The 27,500-nt window shown below is 35.8% G+C and overlaps 1 protein-coding gene across 2 annotated transcripts in view; it reads left to right on the top strand.

The window, feature by feature from the left end:
- The window catches only part of LOC135201756 (cell adhesion molecule Dscam2-like), a 180,581-nt gene that overhangs the window by 33,586 nt on the left and 119,495 nt on the right, over positions 1 to 27,500 (top strand). For both annotated transcript variants that reach the window (XM_064230993.1, XM_064230994.1), the window contains exons 4-9: positions 9,314 to 9,491; positions 11,091 to 11,218; positions 11,485 to 11,645; positions 12,926 to 13,070; positions 17,899 to 18,050; positions 18,450 to 18,560. In XM_064230993.1, the coding sequence (XP_064087063.1) occupies positions 9,314 to 9,491; positions 11,091 to 11,218; positions 11,485 to 11,645; positions 12,926 to 13,070; positions 17,899 to 18,050; positions 18,450 to 18,560 (875 nt within the window). The remainder of the gene's footprint in view (positions 1 to 9,313; positions 9,492 to 11,090; positions 11,219 to 11,484; positions 11,646 to 12,925; positions 13,071 to 17,898; positions 18,051 to 18,449; positions 18,561 to 27,500) is intronic.

Here is a 27,500-nt window from a genome sequence, read left to right on the forward strand (position 1 = left end):
TATTATTATTCTTCCATTACTTATTTTACATTCCGTGTACCATCCTTCGTCTTCTGTGGTGTTATTACAGTGGTATTTTTTGTGTTGCAAATATGTCAGAGCAGGTGAGTTCCCAACATCCTCCGACATTCCTTCTCTGTTATCTTACCTTGTCCCTCGTTCTGTTTTTCTCCATCTTTGTCCCCATCTCCCTGGAATCAGGGTCAGGTGTTGGGCTGGTGGCCCGCCGGGGCTAGCGATGGCTACTCATTAGCCCTAATTACTGTAATTAAGTCTGACCTCTGCCATGAGTCAGCGTCTACCGGCAATTAGTGACTGGGCGCCGTTCATTAGCCGAATTCCATCTAGCAATTTTCCGCTACATTTCTTCATTTTCAGTTTTTTAGAGGCTGCAATTAAAAGCTAGATTTTGACTGCATTTCTTCGCGTTTTGGCTCCGCCGAAATTGTGGCCAAATGGAGTTGCATTTGTGACGAGATTGTAATTCGGGTTTAATAATCCCCTAATGGCCATTTTTACGGCCGGGTTTATTTTGAGGGGCATTTAAATACGAGCCTGTCGAGATAACAGCTAAATAAAGACGCTAATTTACGAGTGATTAATTGGATGAGCTAATGATTATCCGGGATTACTTTTTATTTGTTTTGGTCGAAGCTATTTCCCACGATTTTATTCGAAATTGATATAATTAGACTTACGGGGAATCTGCGCTGATTGCATCGTACGGCTTTTTTACAGACCCTGTTAGTTTCGTTTCATTAATACTGGATGATTTGATTAACATAAATTTACTCCCGGTGATAGTAGATTCCTTATATACACATATATATATATATATATATATATATATATATATATTATATATATATACTATATATATATATATATATTCATGTGTGTGTGTGTGGTTCTTCTTTCTTATATGGTTATTGAGAGTAGCAGCGATTTCGTTTAATCAAGAATTGATTTGTTTTGTTAACAAGGAAAGCACCTTTCTATTTTCGTTAGCGGATATATTTTCGTAAAGACTATTCAGAAGACTATTCTCGTAAATGTTGGTTTCATTCTCAGACCAAAAGTAGAATTCTAAATTCCGTTCGCGAAATATTATTTTATTGTCATAAACTAAAAGTAGAATTCTAAATGCTACTCACGAAATAATCTTTTTTTATTGACATGTGAAACTTAACGTTTTGCCATGCTCTTGAGGAGCTTGCAATTATATATATGCATATATATACATATATACATGTATATAGTATAAACATGAATATAGATGTGTGTGTGTGTGTGTATAAGTTTGCAAAATACTCTCGGAAACTTCATAATTTTACACACGAAAATTTTGCAATCAAATTTCCACCTCCTTGAAACAAGTCTCATTTCTTTTTAGCCAGAACTGTTTGCGCGCACGAACGTATTTTCCCGACGCAGTATTTTCCAGTCGTGATGAAAGACCATCCCATTCCGCATCCAATGTGTTGTTGACGTATGAAAAGGTGTAAATATTCATAGGAGAGGAGTCCATTTACACTCTGATGCTCTTGTTTTTCATCTTTCGTTTCTCCCACTGGCCGGTAATGGCCTGGCGGTTTTCTCATCGTCCAGGAATTCTTACCAAACGAGGTAGTGTTGTTATAACTTTGGTAGAGATAATAACATTTAATGACAAAACAATGATAGTAGGAAACATTGACAATTATCTATAAGAAGGTTCTCAAGTTATCATAAAATTGTGACTATTGTTAAAATCAACAAACGGGAAAAAAAATCATAGAAATTTATCGTATGAAACTAAGTTATTATCAACTTAATTTACCATACGAAAAACTGAAACTCTCTCTCTCTCTCTCTCTCTCTCTCTCTCTCTCTCTCAGAGAAAATAGATAACCTGCCACATTACCCAATATTAATGTCAAAATATAAAAGATAGGATATTATCGGACATCGTATATCATTTAGATCACATCAAGTCACATTTTTGTGATGCATTGATCGGGTGGATTTGTACGAAACACTAAGCACACATCTTAAGAATATATATATATATATATATATATATATATATATATATTATATATTATAATTATATATATATATATATAGAATATAGTGTGGGTGGTGTATGTGTGGTTAGTTCTTCCTTTTTTGTGTTTGAATAAGCTGTCTATTTTATGAGATTGAAAGAAGAAAAAGTTTGACATTTATATTCTACCACCGGCCGGCCAGGATTATAGTTTTTATGATTAGTAATCTCCTTGATTGATTTTTATTATTAGTATTAATATTATTTGTGGTTGTATTTTGTTATTGTAAATGTATTCGAATATTTATTTACCTAGAATTTTCGACATGCATGAAATTCGCCGTCTTCATTAGTATCGTATATATAATCTCAATTTCATGTTATGATGGAGTCCAAGGACGTGGAAGGTTTTGGGCGGGAACAGGATGGGTTGGGTACGGTAGGGGTGGGGGAGGGGGGGGGGTGGAGAAGGAGTTTGGAGGAGAGGGGGAGGAGAAGCCTGACAATCCCTTCCTAACGAACGGGCGAGGCTCGGCATCGACTAATTTGATCCGGTTTGAAAAGGAGATTACCCTCAAAATACATCAGGCGATCGACTTCGAAATCCACAGCCGAGGAAATTCGTCGGGTGGTCGAACCGGGGCCGCGTTCGTTTCGGGAGATTTAAGTCGGCACGAAAATGCTCCCTCAGCACTTTTGGAGGAACTGGTGGTAATGAAGTGTCCGTTTTGATTGTTGTCCAGTTTGTGAGAGAAATGCTCAATTCTTGGGGGCCTTTGGGGGCGTGGGTTGTTACCGTGGGAAAGTTTTCCTTGGTAAAATCTATTATTTTTATCATTATGATTTCCCTCACACAGTTTGGAGTTAATTCACTATTTCTTATGTTTTCATATTTAGACTTTAACTTCGAATTAATAAGACGTTTTCAAAGACTTCCAGTTCGAATAAATGAGACGTTTTCAAAGACTTCCAGTTCGAATAAATGAGACGTTTTCAAAGACTTTAACTTCTAAAAATTAGACGTTTTCAAAGATTTTTAACTTCGAATAAATTACACGTTTTCAAAGAATCACTTCGAATTAATTAGTCTTTCAAAGAATTGTACTGCGAATGAATTAGACGTGTTCAAAGACTTTCACTTCCAAAGAATTAGACGTGTCAAAGACTTTCACTTCCAAAGAATTAGGCGTGTTCAAAGACTTTCACTTCCAAAGAATTAGACGTGTTCAAAGACTTTCACTTCCAAAGAATTAGACGTTTCAAAGACTTTCACTTCGAATAAATTGGTCGTTTTCAAAGGCTTTCACTTTCAATAAATTGGAGTTTTTCGAAAACATTCACTTCGAAAAATTAGAAGTTTCAAAGACATCACTTCGAATAAATCAGACGTTTTCAATGACGTTCACTTCGAAAAAATTTGGCGTTTCAAAGACATTCACATCGAAAGAATTAGACGTTTTCAATGACTCACTTACAATAAATTGGACGTTTTCAAAGACTTTTACTTTCAATGAATTGGACTTTTTCAAAGACTTTCACTTCGAACAAATTAGACGTTTTCAAAGGCAGTTACGAAGTTCCCAAGACAGCAGGGCCACGAATAAAGAACGAAAGGTATAAAACGTCTTTCCGAAGAGCATTGGAAAGTGTTCTATTTTCTGCCGCGCTCTGGAATTCTACCTTTTCTTCCGTGTGGGATCTTAATCGTTTCCTTCCGCAACTGGACTGGATTAAGACGTAGTCTCCCCTTCCATAGTTTTGCCCTAAAAAATAATATAGGTCAAACAAAAGGAACTAAATTTAATATAAGTATCAGACGCTGAGTCAGAAGAGAGAAGTTCCCCGTCCTATCGGCAGTTTCATTATCAGTAAAATAAAGAACTTATCCGGCCGCAGCTTCGAATTATTTATGCAATAGGCCAACGATACAAGCCTCGCATGTCAGTTCCCGTGACGTCATTAGCTCTTCAATTGGTCCCTGAGGTCTAGGTAAGATGATTTATTTTTAACCTCTCTTCTCATACGTGAGATTGATTGGCCAAATTTGTGCGTGAGCGTTGGTTTGCAGAGAGAGAGAGAGAGAGAGAGAGAGAGAGAGAGCGAGGCGTGCAGTTAATTGTTTGAATACTTATATATTTTGAAATAATGTGCGTGAGATATACAGTTAGTTTATATACATACACACACACACACACACATATATATATATATATATATATATATATATATATAAAGTACTTATGTATGTATATAATGTATACATAATTGTGTAATTATTTGTTCCACGATACACAATCGCCTGGTGCACTCCTGGACATTCCAAGCAAAGGGCCTTATATTACAGGATAATTGCCAATAATCTTCATTAGTCAGTCGTTAGAAACTGAGGCAAGTCTCAAGAACAGACAATGCTCTCTCTCTCTCTCTCTCTCTCTCTCTCTCTCTCTCTCTCTCTCTCTCTCTCTCTCCTTGGTCCCGTGTGTTCAACATCTATTCCCGAATGAATTGGATTTAACTGATGGAGCATCCTTCAGATTTAATGCGACTAATGCATTGTTTCTGGGTCTATTTCCGGCGCCAGATCTGATGTATTCCCAGTGAAGGTTTCGCGGAATAATAGATATCTTAGGAGCTGTAATATCATGAAAATATATCCTGTTGTGAAAATACGACAATTATTAGACTATTGAATGAATTTTAAAAAACAAAACTTTTAAATGGTACTTAACTTATTCTGATTTTATTTTTTATGAATGTATGGATACGTGAGTAAATGTATTTACTGTGTTGCATGTGTTCCAGTGTGAGTGTGTACCTTTGTGCAGTTTTTAGTTTAATTTTCACTCATTTGTCATCACACCGAATAAACAATTCGGTTCCAGAGCTTCGCCTCTGACCTAGACATGATTTTTTTTTATTTTAATCTAATCCTTCGGACCAGCCTTATGAGAGCTGAAAGTCAGCTCAGTGGTCTGGTTACTACAATACTAATAATAATAATAATAATAATAATAATAATAATAATAATAATAATAATAATAATAATAATAATAATAATAACCGCAATTGTATAGTATTATTTATGAATATATAGCACGTTTACTACATTAATTGTGCTGTATTGTGCAAGGTTTTGTTCATCCGTGAATAATAAGTTGGATTCCTTGGGGCTGTCTTGTTAAACCTAGTTTGCACCTTTGTTGACCTAAGCAGTGAATTATGTAACCCGCAGAACGACGACTGTGGTGGGTTGCAAGTATAAGGGCATTTTTTATTGCAACCTCATCCAAGAAGACTCGCTAAGAAGCTTGTTGAGTTTAGCACCTGGAGCCACCTCCTCCGTGCTCTTATATACATGCAAATGTGTGTATATATATTATTAGTATATATATATATGTTATATTATAATAGTATAATTACTATAATAAACTGCATACATATATATATATATTTATATATATACTTGTTACTAATTCTAATATTCCTTTTGTGAGAGAGAGAGAGAGAGAGAGAGAGAGAGAGAGAGAGAGAGAGAGAGAGAGAGAGAGAAACTTCGTTGCCGCTGGATCCTTTGTTTTAGAGATCTATGAAGTCTTGCTTGGCTAAACAGAAGAATGCGTTTCTGTGATCTGTTATCGTTGGCACTGCCTATTCTCGACGGTAATGCAATCTGGGAATGTCTTTTCATGTCAGTATATATGTATACATTATTTTTATGGTAATTCATAAACTGTTGGGATTGAGCCTCGTAATTGTTAAAAGTGAGAAGATAACATAGCCCAAGGAAAATAGAAGTGAAATGTATTTCGTTTAAATTCATATATACTCGTGTTTATAGTTGTATCCTCAGCATGAAAAATCACAGACAATACACATTATCGCAACATCACAAGGGAGTAGCGTTTACGTTACATTATGTATGATTTGTCTTCATTATACCCGGGTATCATCAGTGCCAATTGCGCGCTTTAGGTAATTGCAAAGTGACAGTGTCGCATCGTTGATGATGCCATTGCAGCTCTGGAATCTGTTTGTTTTGCTGAATGTGTCTTCTGCATTTGTGCTCTATTCTCTTTGCCTCTCCTATTTTCCGGTTGAATTACGTCTGTGTTTTGTGCCTTTGTTTATTTAGGCCAATATTCTCTCAATAAACTCCATTTCTGTCTCCTTTTCGTATGGGTCTCTACCTGCTATTCTGTTCTCTCTCTCTCTCTCTCTCTCTCTCTCTCTCTCTCTCTCTTCTCTCTCTCTCTCTCTCTTTTTAATATATAAATTTATGCCTTCTGTTCATTTCCGTTGGTACTCAAGCATCTGTCAATCCCATCAGTCTTTTTGTGTCCTTATCGTATGCACCACTTAAATGTGTGACCGTCTGTGCATCGATACTTGAATATTTATATCTAATAGGCTGTACGCTTCTTCATTTGAAAGCCAGGCCAAAATAGACGGAATGAAAGTATTCAGGTTATTTCTTTATCATTCTGTAGCCGCAGTTGTTTCTTTTACATCCGTTCATTAGTATTGTACCATATTTTTTTGGTAAATCCTCAAATTTATTATTTTGGCTGCTTTTGCGTGAAAACAAAACTATTTTTTATTGTATCAGGTATTCATCTCCTCCATTTCTTCCTTCCAAACAATTTGTTGACGGGACGCTTCTCTCTCTCTCTCTCTCTCTCTCTCTCTCTCTCTCTCTCTCTCTCTCTCTCTCTCTCTCTCTCTCTCTGATGGAATTTACTGTTAGACGGGTAACCCCCAAAAGAGTTGATTATCTCTATTTACTTTTAAGATGATTCTGAGTTTAACCTTCACATCACCTGCAGATGTTGATGGTTTTTTCTCAGTAATATATATTATATATTATGACATGAGATCTATAGTGGGTCGCCGTATCCTTTTATCGGGATACGAAAAGACAGTGTTATGGAGAATTATAAAGTGGCGTGACTTTTTTTTCTTAGGGAAACTGACTGGGAACATTAATAGTTTCTGTAAGATGGAGGGATCATGTTAATAATTTAATTCTTTGGTAGTACAAAGAGTCTCTCTCTCTCTCTCTCTCTCTCTCTCTCTCTCTTCATCACTGATATTTCTCTTTCGTGGCTTCGGGTCCGCTTTCACTTACATCCATCTCTCTGATATGTTTTCAAAATAAGTTTACAACACAATAATTATAGGGTCTCTCTCTCTCTCTCTCTCTCTCTCTCTCTCTCTCTCTCTCTCTCTCTCTCTCTCTCTCTCTCCTGAATTATTCTAATCCCTAGTATCATAATTATAAATTCATGAATATAAACTTATAAACGTGTTAGGTAGTACTTTATAATATCGGATTAAACTTTGAAAGTATAATCTGTGATTAAATAGACAGAAAAGAGAATGAAGACATTAAGTAATTGTCTGTGAAAATGAATTTTTAGGTGTGCCTAAGATAGAATAGTAATACGCCTGTACTATGAATAATAATAATAATAATAATAATAATAATAATAATAATAATAATAATAATATAAGTAAGTAATAATAATAATAAATTATATTTTTTTGTAAAGACCCTCTTTTAGGCAAATGCTGTTAAAAGGAATGGCAGAATTAAACGAGTTGATTTTATATATTGCTTTTACTATTTTTCTTACAATTCGGTTCTCAGGCTCAGCGATGTTTCTGAGTAACTGGCCAATATTCATTTGGGAATTTCTAAAAAGTTGTAAAAATGCTGAAGGTGATCTTTTTATTTTATTACTAAAACATAATAATAATACTTAGAAAATACTCTAAGTGGCACGAGTCTTGAAATGGAGAAACAACTCCACACCCATACACAACTTTGGATTTGTTTCACCAACAATAACAACAACATCAACAACAACAACAATAATAATAATAATAATAACCACCGAAATGTTTAAGGACCATATATCTCTATTTATAGTGTTCATTCAGTGCATAGGCATAGCATCAACTAGGTCTGGCAACCCTTACGTAGAAATGAAAAGTATATATACTATATATATATATATATATATATATATATATATATATATATATATATATATGTATATATGTATATATATATATATATATATATATATATATATATATATATAATATATATATATATACAGTGAAGACGAAAAAAAGAAAGGGGGAATCCCGCCAGAAAAGCGGGTTTATATCTGAATGGAAAGCGTAATTATGCCTCGCGGCCCATCCTTCATATTTTAATTCCGCGACAAAGTAAGTTCCGCGTCTGAGGTACTAGCGCTCCAGGGTAGATATTAATTACTTGCTCGAGCGTTGCGTATAAACGCCATAACTGTCGCGGGACAGGAGGAGCGACATACGGACGGAATAGTAAGTCGCCAAGTCGCTCTTTCTTAACCGGTTAGATGTGTGGGACTCGAACCAGAAGAGGAAAAAGTGTGGAAGATATCAGAAGGGCTTCGAAGTTTCCTTTTCAGATGGTATGTTGCCTACCTCTCGGGTTCTGTTCTAGAAGGAAAGGGAGAGGATGTGAACGGACGAAACGTGCACTGGTTTGCAAGAAGAAAGTTTATTTTGAACGTAAAGTTTTCATTAAGGATACATATGTGTGTGCGTGCGTGTGTGTTTTGCATGTGTATATATATATATATATATATATATATATATATATATATATATGTGTGTGTGTGTGTGTGTGTGTGTGGTGTGTATGATATATATATATATATATATATATAGATATATATATATATAGTATATATATATATATATATATATATATATATACATATACATATACATAAATACATTCAAGTTCAACCATAAGAACAACCGGATATAAGATTGAATAGTACTTATTGTTTGTGAGTAAACAATGGCTGATACCTAATCTGAGACGACTCTTGAGTTCCTGATCACCTTTATTTACTCCTTTTTTTTAAAATGGCTTCACTCATGTAGTATTTGTCTTTTTGGAGTCTTAAAAAATTTAAAAACTATAGAGGAATCTGTTGCAATATATCTTCGAGTGGATCACATATTACTTAATAGAGCGCCTGAGTGGCGTGGTCGGTATGGTCTTGGCCTGCCAACTCGGTGGCTGCGAGTTCGATTCTTGGGCATTCCATTGACGGGTGAGAGATGTGTATATCTGGTGACAGAAGTTCACTCTCGACGTCGTTCGGAAGTCACGTAAAGCCGTTGGTCCCGTTGCTGAATAACCACTGGTTCAATGCAACGTAAAAACACCATACAGACAAGCAAACAAACAATATTACCTAATAGTATTTATATTATCCTTTGCAGGTGGAGTTCCTACACAGGAGGAGGCCTTGGCAGCAGGATCAGCGGAATGGACGGCCTTAGGGGTCGACATCCTTACGTCGATTCTCCTGGTTCTGCCGTTTTGGTGATCGAAGCCGCCCAGCCCACTGACGCCCACGCTTACACCTGCATTGCTAATAATTCCCTCGGCATTGACCAGGTAAGGAAAGGCAGCTTTTAATGAGAAGAGTGCCAGGTAAGGGTTGTGCATGCGATCATAACAGTGGCACTCAACAAGGGAAGGATCTCAGAGTTTCTTTAGGGGGCTGATTTGAGGGCATAGTGTTTGGAATACTCCTTTTTAGGCAGACAATTTTGGAAAGGGGTGGGGGAGGGATGACATTCTGACATATGGTGAAATGGTGCATAAGCCAGAAACGGTTGAGAACCTCTGGTTTATGAACTGGAAGTTTTTGGATCAATTTAGCTGAGTTATGGGAAAGAAAAGTCAAATTAAATCAAGAGAAAGCTGCAGCTTGGTAGGGAAACAGAAGTTAATTCAGGTTTTAATAAAAAACAAAGTCATTGCGAGTTTGATAGATTACAGAACGGGGGTTTAAGCATTACACGAGTGGAAATATGTACTTTCCTTTAAGATGTAAAGGTTACGTTCCCCTAATATCACAGTGTCTTTGAAAAAGTAAAATATAAGTTTTGCACATTAGTTTTCGTTAGAATTGAACTTGATAAACTGTTCCAAGGCAAGAGTTTGCCAGACAGTAGTTTTATCATTTTCTCGCCATCCGCGCAAAATCTGAGGCATGACAGAAAAAAAAAAACATAACAGTCACCGGAGTGATAAAATCCCCATTTCCAATTTATATTATAATTCGCAAAGCTGAACGACGAAGCATTCTGCATGTGTATAATGACTCCATATTTATGTAGTAGAGCACCTCATGCATCAGACCCCCAATCCGAAGCGCCCTGAAACCCGAGACTGAAATATGTTGCGGGAGATGAAACCTTGCTGTAAATTTCGCGCCCTGGTCATTGATGCGCGCATGATTTATCCGTCGCCGAATGTAGTAGTATTCCAACGCGGTGATAGAGAAAGGGACCTGATCGCCGAAATAATGGACGATTTGATTAGTGGTTGATGATGGCAGACGGCCGGCAATTACCGCAACTCATATTTATTCATTTCATATTTCCGAAAATTGCCTGTTTCAATTACGTGATGACAGATTAACGGAGCCGATTTAAACCCTCCATAGGCCCCCCGCGATATATGACTGAGCAATGCATTGGGATTACTCGTTGGTGTCAGGATTTATGGAAAATTATGAGTATTATTATTTTATTATTATTATTATTATTAGTATTATGCTTAGTGATTTATCTATTATTATCGATGTAATTTTCGTGATCATCTCCACTAATGCTATTATCTTTATTGTTATTAATTACTGTTTACCAGGTTTCTTATTATCATTATCAACTCTAATAGGAGGGGTAGAGGCTTCAGTGCACCTGACGTGGCGGACTGTAGGCATTACCAAAGGTTGCTTGCAGCCTTTCTTCTGTTTTGCTGTCCAAAAGTACCATTTCCAACGTCCCTTTTAAATTTTGCACCAACTTTAAATTACCCTGTAAGTTCACACTTTAAAATACTGTAAATTCATACATAGTAAACGTTCCTGCACGTGTTTTCATTATTATTATTATTATTATTATTATTATTATTATTATTATTATTATTATTATTATTATTATTATTTCTTTGAAATTTATGAAGACGTTGTTCTTTTGTCTCCAGATGAACGTGGAAGTGGTCGTGGAATCTCCGCTGACAGTCCGAGTGGTTCCCCCACTCCTGACAGCTGACCTGGGGGGCACTGCGACCTTCACTTGCAGGGTGTCAGACCCTGGGGCAGCTATCACTTGGTAGGTCTCTCTCTCTCTCTCTCTCTCTCTCTCTCTCTCTCTCTCTCTCTCTCTCTCTCTTTATATAAATTAATGTATGCCATGATAATCCCTTTCACCTCGAGAGGTAGAACCTAACATTCTATTGACCTTGAAAATGAACAGTACAGTCCATTTAGTTTAAAAACAAAGCCTAATATCCCGTTTACTTTGAAAACATGACAGCTTCATATCCCAGTGACGTGAAGCGTGAGGTCGTGACCTCCCTTTGCTTGACCTTTCCCCAGGTATTACAACGGGTCACCGGTCGCTGGCAGCGGTCGATTAATTGCGGCCGGTAACCAGCTCATAGTGTCCGGCGTCAGCCACGACGATTCCGGCATGTACCAGTGCCATGCCATCCGCAACAGTCGTGCTGCCCAGGATGCGGCTCAGCTGCTGCTCGCGGGTAAGGCGGGGAGCGAGGATTCCAGTCTTGCCATTTGCTGGTCACTGTTTTTATAACTGCATCCCCGTGGGTTCATTCACTGTCGTCTATTTATTAGGCCCTCTCATTATTCTAATTGTAATTTTTCGAATTAACTTTATTGATTTCAGGGTTTTCATAATTTATATTTTCGTTTTTTTCATAGATCATGGTTCTTACACTTAAATTGTTTCCCATTCTTGTTAATTGACTGTGATTTTTAAAATGAGTATTTAAGTAATTTAATGTTACGTTGACTTAACGGTTCGTTTGAATGCAAATGAATATTTTGTTGCTTTAATTTTCAATATTTGGGATTTTGCTGTTTTTCAGTAGATTTATATACAGTGTCTCCTTTTCTTAATTATACTTTCGTATTTATAAATATTAATGTAATCGTATTGGTTTCATGTATACTTTATTGTTAATATTGCATCTAAGAAATAAGGTTTGTTCATGTTACTGTAACATTTTGCTTACCAATAATCACCAGGCATCATTTGAATTTCAAGTTTGTCTCTGATATTGCCTTGTTTAGGGCAAACACTGATGTTTCACACATTCAGCGAACCTCATTAGCAGAGTTATACTAAACAATTTCGATGACGTTTATGTAAATAACTTCACGTCATGAATTTCAGAAGGTACGCGAAGTCTTTTATGTGCACTCTTTATTTAACACCGTGACTCTGACGTAGTAAGTGCTTCAGTAAAAGATGGTAGCGATGTCATACTACATTAATCTTGTATTCATATTTCTCTAAAGGAACATCTGGGCTTGTGTTGAATATTAGTAAAAACCTATTACTTAATATTGGTTGGATTAGTATATATATATATATATATATATATATATATATATATATGTTGTGTATGTATGTATAGTATAAATAATAATATATATATATATATATATATATATATATATATATATATATATATATATATATATATATATATTGTAAATTACAAGGGAAATGGAATTTTACATTTTATATTGGAATTAAACTGAAATATGGAATGGATTCTTGTAGATTTAGTATATTCAATTTCAGAACCTTTAAATAAAAAAAATTGTTAGAAATACAAATTGTTACCATTCTATTAATTATGTACGGTAGTCAGATAAATATATACATAGACATTATTATCTGTGGAAGAACCTGCGCAACCTGCTTTGCTCCGCGAGAATATATGATGATTATGAATATGATAATGTGAACGTAAATAAAGTAATGTTATTTGTTGTTTTCTTTGCGTAGATTCTGCCCCAGTCTTGCATTACCGATTCATCGAACAGACCATCCAGCCGGGACCTCCGGTCTCTCTGAAGTGCTCTGCCGTGGGCAACCCCACCCCTTCCATAACCTGGAAATTGGATGGACTCCCCGTGCCGAAATCTGACAGGTATGTTTCCCCCTGATGTTGTCTGATAGGGGTGATCTCTCATGATAAAGCCTAGCAGGTGTTCTGCGGGGTTGTTTCAGGGCGTGTTTTGAATGGTATCTGGAGGTGAATATTTTAAACTGACTTCTAAAGAAATATAGAGCCGTTATGTTTTGTTACGCCAAAGGTTACTAACAGGGATGAAATAGGTACTAGAGTTGATTATACGTCAAAAGTAATAATACGCATGACAATATGATAACTCATTTTTTGTATTAGAAACATTTGTTTGCGAATAATAAGGTGGCTCCTGTAGTGCCAAAACGCGGTTATGAAATGGAAATATGCTTCCTGATGAAAGAATCTTAACTGTTTTCTATTTCTTAATCTGACAGATATTCAGCAGCTTCCCGTCTACTCTTTAATGATGCCAAATGTAAGATTTATCCAACAGGTTTCCATATCAGTATTCATCAGATATTTTTTTTTATTTGTCAATATAAAATTCATTGTGTATTTGTGGGTTCGATACTTATTAATTATAAACGCACGTGACCACATTGTAATTGATCAGATGGCTAAGTAACTTTCGGTAAACTGTTTTAGAAGATTTCATCCTAGTGTAACTTGCAGATTAATTACCGGTTAATTAGATGATGTTGCGTGCAGATGGATGAAAGCGAAGAAGCTTAGCGCTTAATGGTTCAAGTTAAATGAACTTGAAAAAGTCTTTTGAGATTGTGTGAGCCATTCCTCCTCTCTGACAAGAAAATTATCTCACGAGTTTAGGATGAGAGAGAGAGAGAGAGAGAGAGAGAGAGAGAGAGAGAGAGAGAGAGAGAGAGAGAGAGAGAGAGAATTGCTTGCTTTGCCAAGAACTTTACAAAGAGATTTTTACTTTGAGAATTATGGATTGAATTTCTCTCTCTCTCTCTCTCTCTCTCTCTCTCTCTCACTATTTAGGTAAAAATATTGATTGATTTATTTATTATAGGCCTGTGTTTGCGAATCTTCTGTTACATTCAGAGTTATGTCAACCCAAGGCAACATTTCTTGGAGAAAAAAATTCTAGCATTCATCATATCTCGGTAGGAAGGAAAATTTGGTGTCTGGATTACAAATGAATGCCCAGAAACCAGACAATGATTAATTTATGTAATTTATCCGAGTGATTCATTGTCATTTTTTTTCTTAGAAATTTCAAAAAAGAAAAAGTTACTTCAGTTCGTCTGACATCGAGCTATGGCAACAAATCCAATAACACAAAACCTATAACGCTTATATATCGTTAGGCCAGCGTCGTAGAGGTGGGATGGGGACCTGCCAGGGGTTTTAAGGGTCCTGGGGGAGAACAGGCTGTGTACGTGAAGGAAGTGGAAAGGATGGGAAGGGGGGGAGGGGGGTTGAGGCGCACTTGGCCCGTCCGTGCGACATAAATCAATAAGAGTTGTTAGTGGTCGAGAAGACGGACCTAACTGTTAATTGACAGAAACGTTGGTTCTCTCCCCCCCCCTCCTGTCATTGTATAAACTCTCTCTCTCTCTCTCTCTCTCTCTCTCTCTCTCTCTCTCTCTCTCTCATATATATATATATATATATATATGTATATATATATATATATATATATATATATATATATACATATATATATATATATATATATATATATATATATATATATATATATATTATATATATATATATATATATATATATATATATATATATATATGTGGTTTATGGGTGGGTGTAACGTAAAATGAAATATGTGAGAAACACGGTCATTATATATATATATATATATATTATATATATAATATTTATATATATATATCATTATATACACACATACTTACATAATGTATGATCTCTTCAAGTTTACCCATATTTTATTCCTTCCTGAATTCCATTCTTATCTGCATGTTGTAATACAGGAAAGCCTGAAAGATGATTCTCTCTCTCCTGCCTTTCATTCATTCAGTCAGATTCGCCAAATCTTATCCATCTCTGTCCACGTTAGAGCCGCCCGATCATACCCTAAATTCAATCATGTGAAGAGACACGAACTCGAATTTAGTGATTGCTTCCCGTCACTCCTGTCTCTTCTGGTGTCGGAACCTCTCTCTCTCTCTCTCTCTCTCTCTCTCTCTCTCTCTCTCTCTCTCTCGTCGAACATTCATTCATTTGGTAAAATTATGGCTCCATTTAAATTTTTACTCGAAATTTGTCCTCTCAGGTATATTATCTCTCTCTCTCTCTCTCTCTCTCTCTCTCTCTCGTCGAATATTCATCTTTTAAAATTATGGCTTCATGTAAATATTTGCTCGATATTTGTCCTTAGTTATATTATTAATCTCTCTCTCTCTCTCTCTCTCTCTCTCTCTCTCTCTCTCTCTCTCTCTCTCTCACACACACACACACACACGAAAATTGTATCAAGATAAATAACAGATAAACTGTGAAGTGTGACGCAGGTCAGATTGATTAGCAGAATAGCATTTGCATGAAGTTTGTACCTCTGAAGTTGCAACGATTTAACTTCACCATGAGGATGATCTTTCCATGATATGGTCACACCACTAAAACTTCTAGAGAACTGGACGTTATTGAACCTCACATAACGAAAGGAAAGACCGCTAGAATTAATTGCTTAAATTTGATATTTACAGTCTCGGCTAAATTTACGAGAATCAAGTTCTGTTGTTCAGGTATTGGAAAGAAAGACTTTGCTTAACTTGATTCGTTCTGGTCCTGTTCATTAAGGAGAATTTGTTTTAAGGAGTTTCCTTGACTATCTATTTGAATATCTCACATGGTTATAGCCTTGAATAAAGGTCAAACTATGGATTTTAACAAGAATTTTGTCATTGTCATGTTTTTATTGAGTCTCATTGAGTTATAGGTATTTTATAATTTTATTTTTATTTATTTTAACAAACTACTTTGCAGTACAGTTTATGAGCCTTCATCATTTTACACACTGGAACAGTTCGTCAACTATGTTACATGGCGTCTCATAAAATTGTATCCAGGACACATTGTGGAAGATCTGTTATTGTAAGATTAAATTTTATGAAAGTTTTGGTTATTGTATTTCCTATATAATGGAGAACACTAATAAACAGCGACCCCATATAAGGATGGGAAACGTTGAAGATAAAGAAGAGTATTTCCTACATGGTTGACAAATTTTACACTTTCCCAAATTTTATCTGTATGCAGAGTGGAAGATTTCGTATTTTGTTTTTGTGGGGTTAACAGGAATAGTAATAACAGGAAAAATAAACTATAACTTCCGAAAAGTAATTAGAATATTATGAGAACACTATCATGATTTATTCGATCAGATTTGAGAGACGGCGCCTTGAAACCTTCCTAATCGAAAACCGAATGTAAAACAGATCTGAGAGGGAAAACAATTCTCCCCTTAAACAGTTTTTCAGGCAGTTTTTCCATTTCCAGCTGTGTCTGTCTTAACGGAGAAATGGTTCGTGTAACGTAAGCCTGGAAGCGCGAAATCGGTGAGCGTGAATTTGCAAAGGAGTTTTCGCGTACTCGATTTTTCTCCTTTGGGAAAGAAGTGAAAGCGATTTAAATCTCTCCGATAGCGCTCGTTCTTTTATTTTTATGCCGTTGCATTTCGGGAGTAGCGTTGATTTACCTCGAATTAGGTTTTCACACTTTGAGTGTTCTTGACTTTTAAAGAGGGTAGTGAAAATATATCAACTTTGGTTTGATTATAAACACACACCATCTATATTATATATATATATATATATATATATGATATATATATATAAAATATATATATATAGTATATATATATTATATTGTATGTATATTATATATATATATATATATATATCTTTATATATTAATTGATATATGTATATATAAAAACACACACACACACACCACACACATATAATATATATACATAATATATATATATATATATATATATATATATATATATAATCAATTCTATATTAGTGTGGTACTTTCATTTTTGTTTGATATATATGGAAAATTCTGATGTAGTATAATTTTTATGGCGCGCGCGCGCGCACACACACACACACACACAACACACACACACACACACACTTAATAAATGGAATCCATAAAAACGCCAATTTTGCTGTAACAGAACATTTTTACCTGCCATATATATACACGTACAAAGTAAGTCGGTGTATGTTTCTTCCTGGAAGGTCTTGGTCATACCATCCTATATTTTTAGAAGTTGACAAACGAGAAGTAAAGTATTTGTACAAATAGCAATATCAAGTAGTTGTGGATATTTTCGTGATCGAAAAGTTACGTGAGCGATTCCTAATGATATTAATACTTGGTCATTACCCCATTGCACAGTAAAAAGTTTTGGAGGGATAATTTTCATATTACGTCTCCCCCGGAAATGTTTACTTCATCGCAAATTGATCTGAAAGCTTTTGCCTTTGTATAAGTTTTCTGTCAAAGTTGTTGACTTATGATTTTCCAAATGATTATGAACCAAAGTGCAGCTGCGCATCACGATTGGAATTGTTGGGCAAATTTGCTAACTTCAATTGTAGGGTATTATTACGTCTGGCAATTGGTAATGATATTTTCCATATCAGTACCATTATCATTATTGAATTAGTTTTACCAGACCACTGAGCTGGTTATCAGATCTTACAGGACTGGCCCGCAGGGTTTGTTTTTATTCATATTTTTTCTCTTATATTTTGTCAATTAAATTACAGAATTATGTATATTGGTCATGATACGAAAAATATCCGATGGCAACTTTGTGTCTGTATTTATAAGAAAAAAATAATATTTTACTTATTTCTCTGATCTGAAGGGTGATGGTTGGAGAGCAGGTCGGTGCCCGGGGCAAGGTCGTAGGGCACGTCAACGTCTCTCACACGAGAGTGGAAGACGGAGGGCGCTACGAGTGCATAGCAACCAACAGGGCAGGCACCACCTCCCACTCCGCCAACTTGAATATTTACGGTAAAGTCGTTCCGAGTTCAAAGCCATTTTTTTATTATTACTCTTTGGGAGTGTAATTAAGCTATTTTTATGTTGTTCAAAGTTTACCTTATTCGTTAAAGTAAACTTTGACAAATGGGCGCATGCATTTCAAAAAATGAAGCAAAACTGAGCATATTTTATTTCATATTGGGTAAAATATACTTAGTTTTGCTTCGTTTCTGAAAAGCATCGGCCCATTTGTTAACGTTTGATTTAACAAACAAGATAAAATACGTTAATTTTCCACCCTTTGATAGAATTATAAAATTATTTTCTATTTATGTTACAGATTTCGAAAATGTTTAAAAATCACGACTTAACCCGAAACCATATGCATTTGCCAGAAATTAAAACAAAAACTCCCATAATTTCTTCCAGGTTCCCCTGTGGCGCGCCCTTTGGCCTCAGTCACAGCCGTTTCGGGGAAAACTCTTGAGCTGCGATGCCCTGTGGCTGGATATCCCTTGGACACCTACGTTTGGACGAAGGGTGAGTGTTGCCATTCAGATATTGTACTTGGAACGTGAACAGGTGTTATTTGGAACGTGGACAGGTGTTATTTGCATGTATCCGTTATTAAGATACTTAGCAGATACACAGTTGGTTTGGTTTTAGATTTTACTTATTGATGTATTGTACGAAATATGAGCAGTATTTACTTTTCATATTCTTTTCTATATTAGACAATAGAATCCCTTTTTACGATTTTCTAAGAGTGTACGGACAGTATGAAAAATGATAAAATAACAATAATAGCATAAGCTCAAAAGATGTCAAGTAGACAGCGTTGAGGAGAATGGAGGTAGAACGAATCGATAGAGCTTTGTAAATCTCCATAAGAGCAAGTTACTTTAACCAGAACTCACCGCGATAGTTGTACCAAAGTTTCAGGTAATAAATGAAAGAAGTATGAAGTTGCAGGGTACGATAAGAAAGAGTTCACGACTTAAAAAGACACAAAATAACTATGCTTTAACGGAGCAATACCATTACGTTAAAAACTATGGGTTTGCTTTGCTTGTTTTTACATTTCATTTTGGTCCCATCCTAAGTACCTTTTTAAAAAGTACCTGTTTAAATTCTGTAACGTTTGCTCACTTCAGTTGTCGCCTTTTTAAGGGAAATTCTATGGCCGAACCCTTTTAGAGCAAAGGGGGTCCTAGTGGTCTTATTAAATCAATTTTGATAAATAAATGAGAGCTATTAACAGCCTTTGCAGCTTGTTGGATGGTGGCTGAACAATTGAGTGAAGGTATCGGGTGTAAAATTTGCCATTCAAAGTTGAGACCTTCATTTTCCTCGGTACTGGTAAAGGAGATAAAAGAGGCGGGTAGGAGGCACAACTGAGATCTTGGAAATAGCGTAAATGGACGACAAATTGGTTTGTGTTTATAGCTTGGCTTTTCGACAAGATTTTTTTCTGATCCTTTGGATGAATTTTCATGATGAGGAAGTTTAATGACAAATGCTGATGGAATATTGGGCGCTTCGAAGAACTGAGAGAAAAAAGAAGGGCATGTTTTTGAAAGTAAAATATTTGGAAAGTAAGATAAACGGTTAAGATCTGAGCGAAGAAAAATATACTGGAAGTGTTTGGAGCACACAGCTGTCTCTATGAAATGTTTTCAAAACAAAACCTAAGCCGTAAACCCCTAGACTAAGGTTACATCTTCTTACGATAGTGATGACAATTTGGAGCTTATGGCATGTCATTTTCGTTGATAAGGCTAAGGAAAGAACGATGGAAAACATTTCCGAAGAAATAGAGGATGTTGCCGAGATGAATACCAAGCTTAACATACATTGAATGCAATAAGAATTATGTCCATTTTTTTCTGTACATATGTCCGTAACATACGTTGCCATATTTGTGGTTGAAATCTAGTAAATTTAGGAGACTGAAGCTAGATAAGAAAGTGTATAAATATGGACTAAGTAGTGGTAAGTATGGCGTAAGTACTGGCCTCCCACTCGGTATTCAAAGGGATGGCCATAATGTTAATAGGGGTTAATAAGTTACTGCTTAAAACTGGTTCAGATTTGCCGGTTTTAGTTGATAATATTAGTTTGGCTAATTACCAAATTCGTGAATGGAAAGACTGCTGGAAAATTAATGTTATATAGACAAAAGTTTAAAGTCAATGCATAGTCATATAAACTTATTTAATGTGCGTACTTAGGTGTACGTGTGCGTATAGGTGCATATGCTGATAAACACCAAACTTATTTATTGTCATGGACGTTATTAACAAGCGTGATATATAATTGAGCCAGAGTGCGCCAGACAGCAGTGTACTATTCCGGTCTCCCAGGAACTTTATTACCTTTGCCTAACAGTTGTTGTCGATGATCAATGTTTTATGTCGCCGGTGTTATTGCAAAACCTCATTTGTTTTTATGGAGCCATTGCAATGTTTTTATTGTACGGGTTCGTCGTCATTACTGTCGGTGCAAATTGCGATAGTAATTAGGTGAAAAGGCTGTTGCTTTTGCTGTTGTATATGTTATTCCCGTGTTTACGTCAATGATTACGTTTAACGTGACTGCAATGATTTTTTTAACGTCGTCTTTTAATGAATGAGTTTTGTGCATATGTTAAAAGTGACTTGCGTATGAATAACAAGTATGTAATATGGTAATGTTAGAGTTACTGTTCGTTGAAGACTATTGCTATTCTTTATTATTATTCATTGTTTTCAATTATGAAGACTGTCTGCTTTACGTATAATGTATTGTACTTTCATATTAAATGGTTTTACGTTAAATATTGCAATTCATTTTAGGTTATTAACTGTAAGGCATGGTAATCCATGGATTACTATAAACTTGATTACGTTTCTGAAAATTTTAATCAATTTAATGATGTCTTTGTACATTGAGGAAGGATACTTTTAACTAACATGCTAACTTTATTTACGTTTTGTGTTGAAGTATGCTAAGAGCATTTTGAGAATCGGTTGGAGAACCGTCTGTTTCTATTTTAATTATTGCATACATCAAAACATTTATGGAAATAGTAATATTAGCAGCAATAGGCAGCATTTCTCATCTGCAACGTCCGCAGATTGTAATATAATTTTATAGATAAAAAGTTTGAAAAAAGTAAATATGTATATATACAGATATACTATATATATGTATATTATATATATATATATATATATATATATATATATATATATATATATTATATATATATATACACTTACTTTTCCGTCCAGACCGAAATTGAAATCGTTCCTTTGAATTTCTCATCTGTAGTTTGACTTTAAAATACGAGATGAACAAACCAGATTGATTCGACTGTAGTTTATTTTGATTAGTAATTTAAGTTACAACAACAATAGTCTGTGCTATTATCACGAGCTGTACGTAAGTTCCATTGAACGTATAGATTGTGTATGACACTAACAAGCAGGACAACACACTCAGACATATAAGACTTTTTAAATGATTATATACATATATTATTATAATACATACATATATATATATACATATATATATTATATATATATATATATATATATTTAATTTTATATACATATTATATATATATATATTATATATATATATATATATATATAATAAAATTACTATAACGTTTGTTTGCCTGTTAGTGCATGGACAATCTTATACATTCACTGGAACTTACAGCTCTTGACAATGACATCCATTATTATTGTAACTGAAAATACAATTAAGAAATTACCATTTTTTAATCCCGTAATTTAAAGTCAAGGAATATGAAGAGGAATTTAAATGATCACTTTCATTGTCATTCTCCTGCAACTTGTTCGGTGATCCCAGAATCCAACTAGTTCATTGCGGACAGAATTCATCCCGTTGATCATGGACAGAATCCGACATGTTTATTGTAAACAGAATGCAATTTGCAGAAAAAAGGCGGCGCTGGGGTGGGGGTGGGGGGTGGGGGGGAGGGCGGCAGCCTCATTTGCAGCAAAAAGGATTCATTTCTCGTAATCTAATTTGCTACAGTTTAATTTTTTCCAATTAGTTTCTAGTTAGTTTAACTTCGACGCACGTTTTATTTCGGTTAATTAGCCTATCTGTTCAATCATTGGAGTTCTGTAGCCTCTAAATTGGGCGTTTTCGTAATGCAATCACTGGTCGAAGTGTAATGGAAAGCGGAGTTTGCACTGTGCAGACCTCGTCTCTGCTTCCAATACTCTGCGCGTTTGTCGGTCTGGCGTCTTTATGAATGGCCGGAATTGATGTTTCTAAAAATTATTTTATTTTTTATGGGTATGCTGCTTTGTGGAAGGTTGCTTAATCAGGTTGTGGACTCTGATTAATTCCATGTGAATGCTTACCCAGTGTACAGTTATGCTCAAAACTGATAGTACATTACTGCATGGGATTTTGTTCAAAATTCCTAACTGGCAGCCCAACATGCTCCATATTTATCTATTATTCCAATGCGAAAACACGATTATTGCATACAATATGGCCATAATATAGTCCATAAGAGTAAAATCTGTCATATATTTCAAAATTGTAAGAAAATGTCACGTGGTCTTATTTGATTGCTTTTACACATAAAATGCTGAAAAAATGTAAATATATGAATACAAAAAGTAGAACATGTCTCGCTCACGTGATGTCAACATTATTATTATTATTATTATTTATTATTTTTTTTTTTTTTTTTTTTTTTTTTTATTATTTATTATTATTATTATTATTATTATTATTATATTATTTTATTAGTAGTAGTAGTAGTAGTAGTAGTAGTAGTAGTAGTAGTAGTAGTAGCAGTATTATATGGCTTGAAATTTTTTTCCTATTTGGGCGCCGCATATTTCGTGCCATCCAAGATTTTATGATTTTGTTGGCAGCTTCGTTTGGAGTGACTGTTTGGGCTAACATTTAACATGTTGTTTTAACTCTGACCCTCACCCAAGGTCATTTGGTGAAGGTCAGGGGCGCATGACGGATGGAGGGGATTCTTGTCTACACATTACTCCGTTAAGTTAAGATGTTAAAAAGAAATTGCCTTTGCTGACGACGGGTCTTTTTTTTTGCTCTCCAGTTCTCTGTCACACATCACAGAATAAAATTCTTTTAAAAAAAATACGATGGGTTGAAAAATACTTAATCATTGTTCAGCTTTCGTTCCATACTCATAGATTTCCAACGAATCTGAGGATTTCTTGGAAATATGGTTGGTCATATAAATACGACCGAGATTTTAGTTATCCATTCTCTCTCTCTCTCTCTCTCTCTCTCTCTCTCTTCTCTCTCTCTCTCTCTCTCTCTCAGATAATTGTGTATTTCCAGACAAGGAAGAACAATCTAGATAAACAATTGTCAGAGATGAGAGGATGAGAGAGAGGAGCGAGAGAGAGAGAGACGAGAGAGAGAGAGAGGAGAGATGGATAACTGAATTCTTTTTGTCCTTGTTTGGAAATAAACAATTATCTGAGAGAGAGAGAGAGAGAGAGAGAGAGAGAGAGAGAGAGAGAGAGAGAGAGGAATGGATAACCACAATCTCGGTCGTATTTATATGACCAAACATATTTGCAAGAAATCCTCAGATTTCTTGCAAATATGTTTTCCTCTGATGTATTAAGGTAATCTAAATAAGCACACACACACACACACACACACACAGAGAGAGAGAGAGAGAGAGAGAGAGAGAGAGAGAGAGAGAGAGATAACATAAATTCATTCAAGGTTTTCCACGTTTTGATGGAAATAAGAGGTGACATCATATACGGGATTTACTGGAACATCAAACCTTTGCCACGGTTGAAAATGCTCTAAAACTCAACATTAGCAGCGTGAAAGCTTTTACTCACCAAATACATTATTCTGTTTCATTTTTATTTCTCTTCTTCTTCATTCTTTGTTTTTCTTTATAGTTTTGCAGGGACACACATGTTTTCATTTATCATTTTTTCATTTTTTCAATCCCCCCCCCTTTTTTTATTTTAGTCTGGTTCCATTAATTAGGCTGGAAATGGTTAAAACTAAATATTATGTCTTGCAATATTTTTTAACTTTTTTTTTGCCTAATGTGGAAGATAAAATTTTGCTTTCGCTTGTAAATATCCTTGCAGAAACACGTTCAGTGTATGTATGTATGTGTATACATACTCCTATATTATAGATATATACATATATATACTCCAACATATGTTATATAATCTATATACAGTATATAAGAGTGTGTTTGTTTGTGTGTGTGTGTACTTACTTATATTTATGTATATACTTTAGATCTACAGATAAGTTACAACACATAATTATAAGTTAACCGATAAGAGCCTGCAAACATTTCAGGTTCTTGGAGTACTGTATTAGTAATCTGCAGATCAAACTGTTTATACATCGTGAAAGACAATAAAAGTAGTAGCTCTCAAGTTAGACTGCAGAATGCAAATCCAGGAGACCATCGATCTGAATGCCATCTCTCTCTCTCTCTCTCTCTCTCTCTCTCTCTCTCTCTCTCTCCAAAAATAATTGGATATAGGATTTGACTACTAGCTACTCCTCAATATTGTTGATTCTGTCACATGATATATAGATTGCAAATTGAGAACAAGCTGCTCCATTTATCGTGACGGTATAGCAGTCAACGGCACAATTAAAACGAGGGACAGCTGCCCTTTCTCTCTCTCTCTCTCTCTCTCTCTCTCTCTCTCTCTCTCTCTCTCTCTCGCTGACGCGTATGAACGCCAGTAATTAGAAGGCAGGCAGACACGACGCCAGAGAATTGGTAGGAATTTCTGCCGGACTTGGTCTGTGCAAGAATGGTTGATGGCATGGAGTGTTATTCTACCTTTAGACAAATGAGACAATATGATTGTAGGTGAACGTCTACTGTCAGAAAATCATAAACGGAAGGACTGCGCCACTGAAATCCCAGTTGATCTGAGAGATTAAAGACAGATAACGCTAGTCCCTTACCTCGTATAGCCTGTGATTGCGACAAGCGGATTTGAAGTTTGGTCATCGCTTGTATCCTTGTTTACTCAACTTGGAGACTTCAGAACACTTCACTGTTCAGTTCAAGTTTACAGCAGTAGGTGTTTGGTTCTCCCTTGTAGGTTTGGGTTTCTTTATTACTTCTAAACAAAAACTGACTCTCTCAGTGATAACTCATTTAGCGTTATCATAATGGAAGCCTTTGCTTAAACACATCATAACCATTGAAACAAACACACCCTAAGCCCTTGCTTAAACACACCATAGCCCTTGCTTAAACACACCATAGCCCTTGCTTAAACACACCATAGCCCTTGCTTAAACACACCATAGCCCTTGCTTAAACACACCATAGCCACTGCTTAAACACACCATAGCCCTTGCTTAAACACACCATAGCCACTGCTTAAACACACCATAGCCCTTGCTTAAACACACCATAGCCACTGCTTGAACACACCATAGCTCAGTGCTACTTTATATCCTTGTAAAATTAAGTCATCATTCTGTTCATCTTCCCCCTTTGAAATTTCTACATCGCTTTTCTGGTAGAACTTTCAGCGCCATCTCTAAAATGAAATACACAGAACCGTTTAGATAAAGATAATGACCTCTCCAGCTACCTCTCGGAGAGGGACAAGTCATTTAGCTCAGCAGAAGAAAGGCTTTTTATAAATGTATGTTTTCAATCAGTCCCCGACTCTTCCGCTCCGGCTTTTGTTGGCATAGTTTAGTCTCCCACTCAGAACAGTGTTATTGGTCCCTTTTGGAAATTGGCGAGGATTTGAATAATGAGGTCTTGTCGGCGGTGCTGAACAAACGACTATTATTAGCTGTGAGAGTTTCACGTCGATTTAGAAAACTATTGAGTCCGCCCTCATGCTTAAAAATTACTGAGGCTAGAGGGCTGCAAATTGTTATGTTGATCATCCACCCTGCAATCATTAAGCATATAAAATTGCTTCCCTCTAGCCTCAGAAAGGTTTATTTTAGATAAGGTTAAAGTTAAAGTTAAAACTGCCAATAGCACAGGCCACCGCAAGGCTGTGGCTGAAAGTTTCATGGGCCGCGGCTGAGAGTTTCATACAGCATTGTACGCTGTACAGAAAACCGATGGTGCTGAAGAAACTGCGGCGCATTTTTTTTTACTTATTTACTTTTGATATCACTTGTACTATCAAGCACCATTCCCCCATAAGTGTGCCTGCGTTTCTGCTAAAACTCCTCTGAGTTAGACTTCAAAATGAAACCGCGAGCACACCACGTTAATCATAAGACGAAACGCCAACAGCCCTACTCAGTAATAATGAAGGGGTAAGTGCATAACTCGATTCCATACTGTGAAACAACGGGAGTTAGCTGCCGTGTTCATTTATCGGCTCAGGGACTATAAATCTCTGATCTGGCGCTGAAAATGTGGCAGCTCCCCGTCTCACTCTGCGCTCTGGAAAGTCAAATGAGGTGTCTCCCAAAGCCTCTCAACGTAAAATAGTTCGCACGTTTCGTTCACCATTCCGAGAGAGAGAGAGAGAGAGAGAGAGAGAGTAAAGAAACACCAGTGCGAAGTGGTGTTTAGTGGCTTTTGTAGATACCTTATTAGATTTTCCATAGGCACAGTGTAAGGCAGGGAAGTGCCACTACTTCAGTGCCAGAGAATGATTATCTCTTAGCGGATAAATGAGTGCGGTAACTTACTTCCGAGATCAGCATTGAACCCTTCATTATTACTGGGGATGGCTCTCGGTGTTTCGTCTTGTGGTTAATATCACGCGCTTGCGTTTTTCATTTTAAAGTCAAACTCAAGAGAGCTTGTGCACAAACGCATGCTTACTGTTGTCACCATAAGAGTTTGAAGACGAGAATTTTGAGAAGGGATACTGAATATGAATGGAGATTTGCGTATGATAAAGCAGAAGAACGACATGAGTGGAGTAATTTCATGAAAAAACCTTTGCGTCACACGGCGTCAGAGGCAGTGTGGTTTATACATATATATGTTTTTATATATGTATGTATGTTTAGTATATTATATATATATATGTGTGTGTGTGTGTGTGTGTGTGCGCGCGTGTGTCTGTAGTTATCCAGTAACCTCATTTTCAATAGGGTAGAGATATAAATTGTTAAGAGGAGCAAATATAAACAAGCTTGTTTTAGTAAAAAGGGTTGAACAGATCAAGTATTGATGTTAAGACAAATTGCTCTGCGTCATATTTTATTTAGAAATCCTTTACTGATGGGTTTTGTTGATTACAAGAAAGCATTTGACAGAGTCCGAAAACCATTACTTTGTGGATCTTGTTTTGCCCAGATATTCCCATTGCGTTGGGCAACGAAACTACAAATGTCTATTAACGGGATAGATGCCAAGTTAATGCTGACGTTGTGTTGGAAAGTGAATTGGTGCGGTAAATAATGCGGGCCATAGATAAGTGTTATGTCACGTTTACTGTTTTCCATTCCCCTTGATTTCATAAT

This window comes from Macrobrachium nipponense, chromosome 28 (genome assembly GCF_015104395.2).
Source record: "Macrobrachium nipponense isolate FS-2020 chromosome 28, ASM1510439v2, whole genome shotgun sequence".
Lineage (NCBI taxonomy): Eukaryota > Metazoa > Arthropoda > Malacostraca > Decapoda > Palaemonidae > Macrobrachium > Macrobrachium nipponense.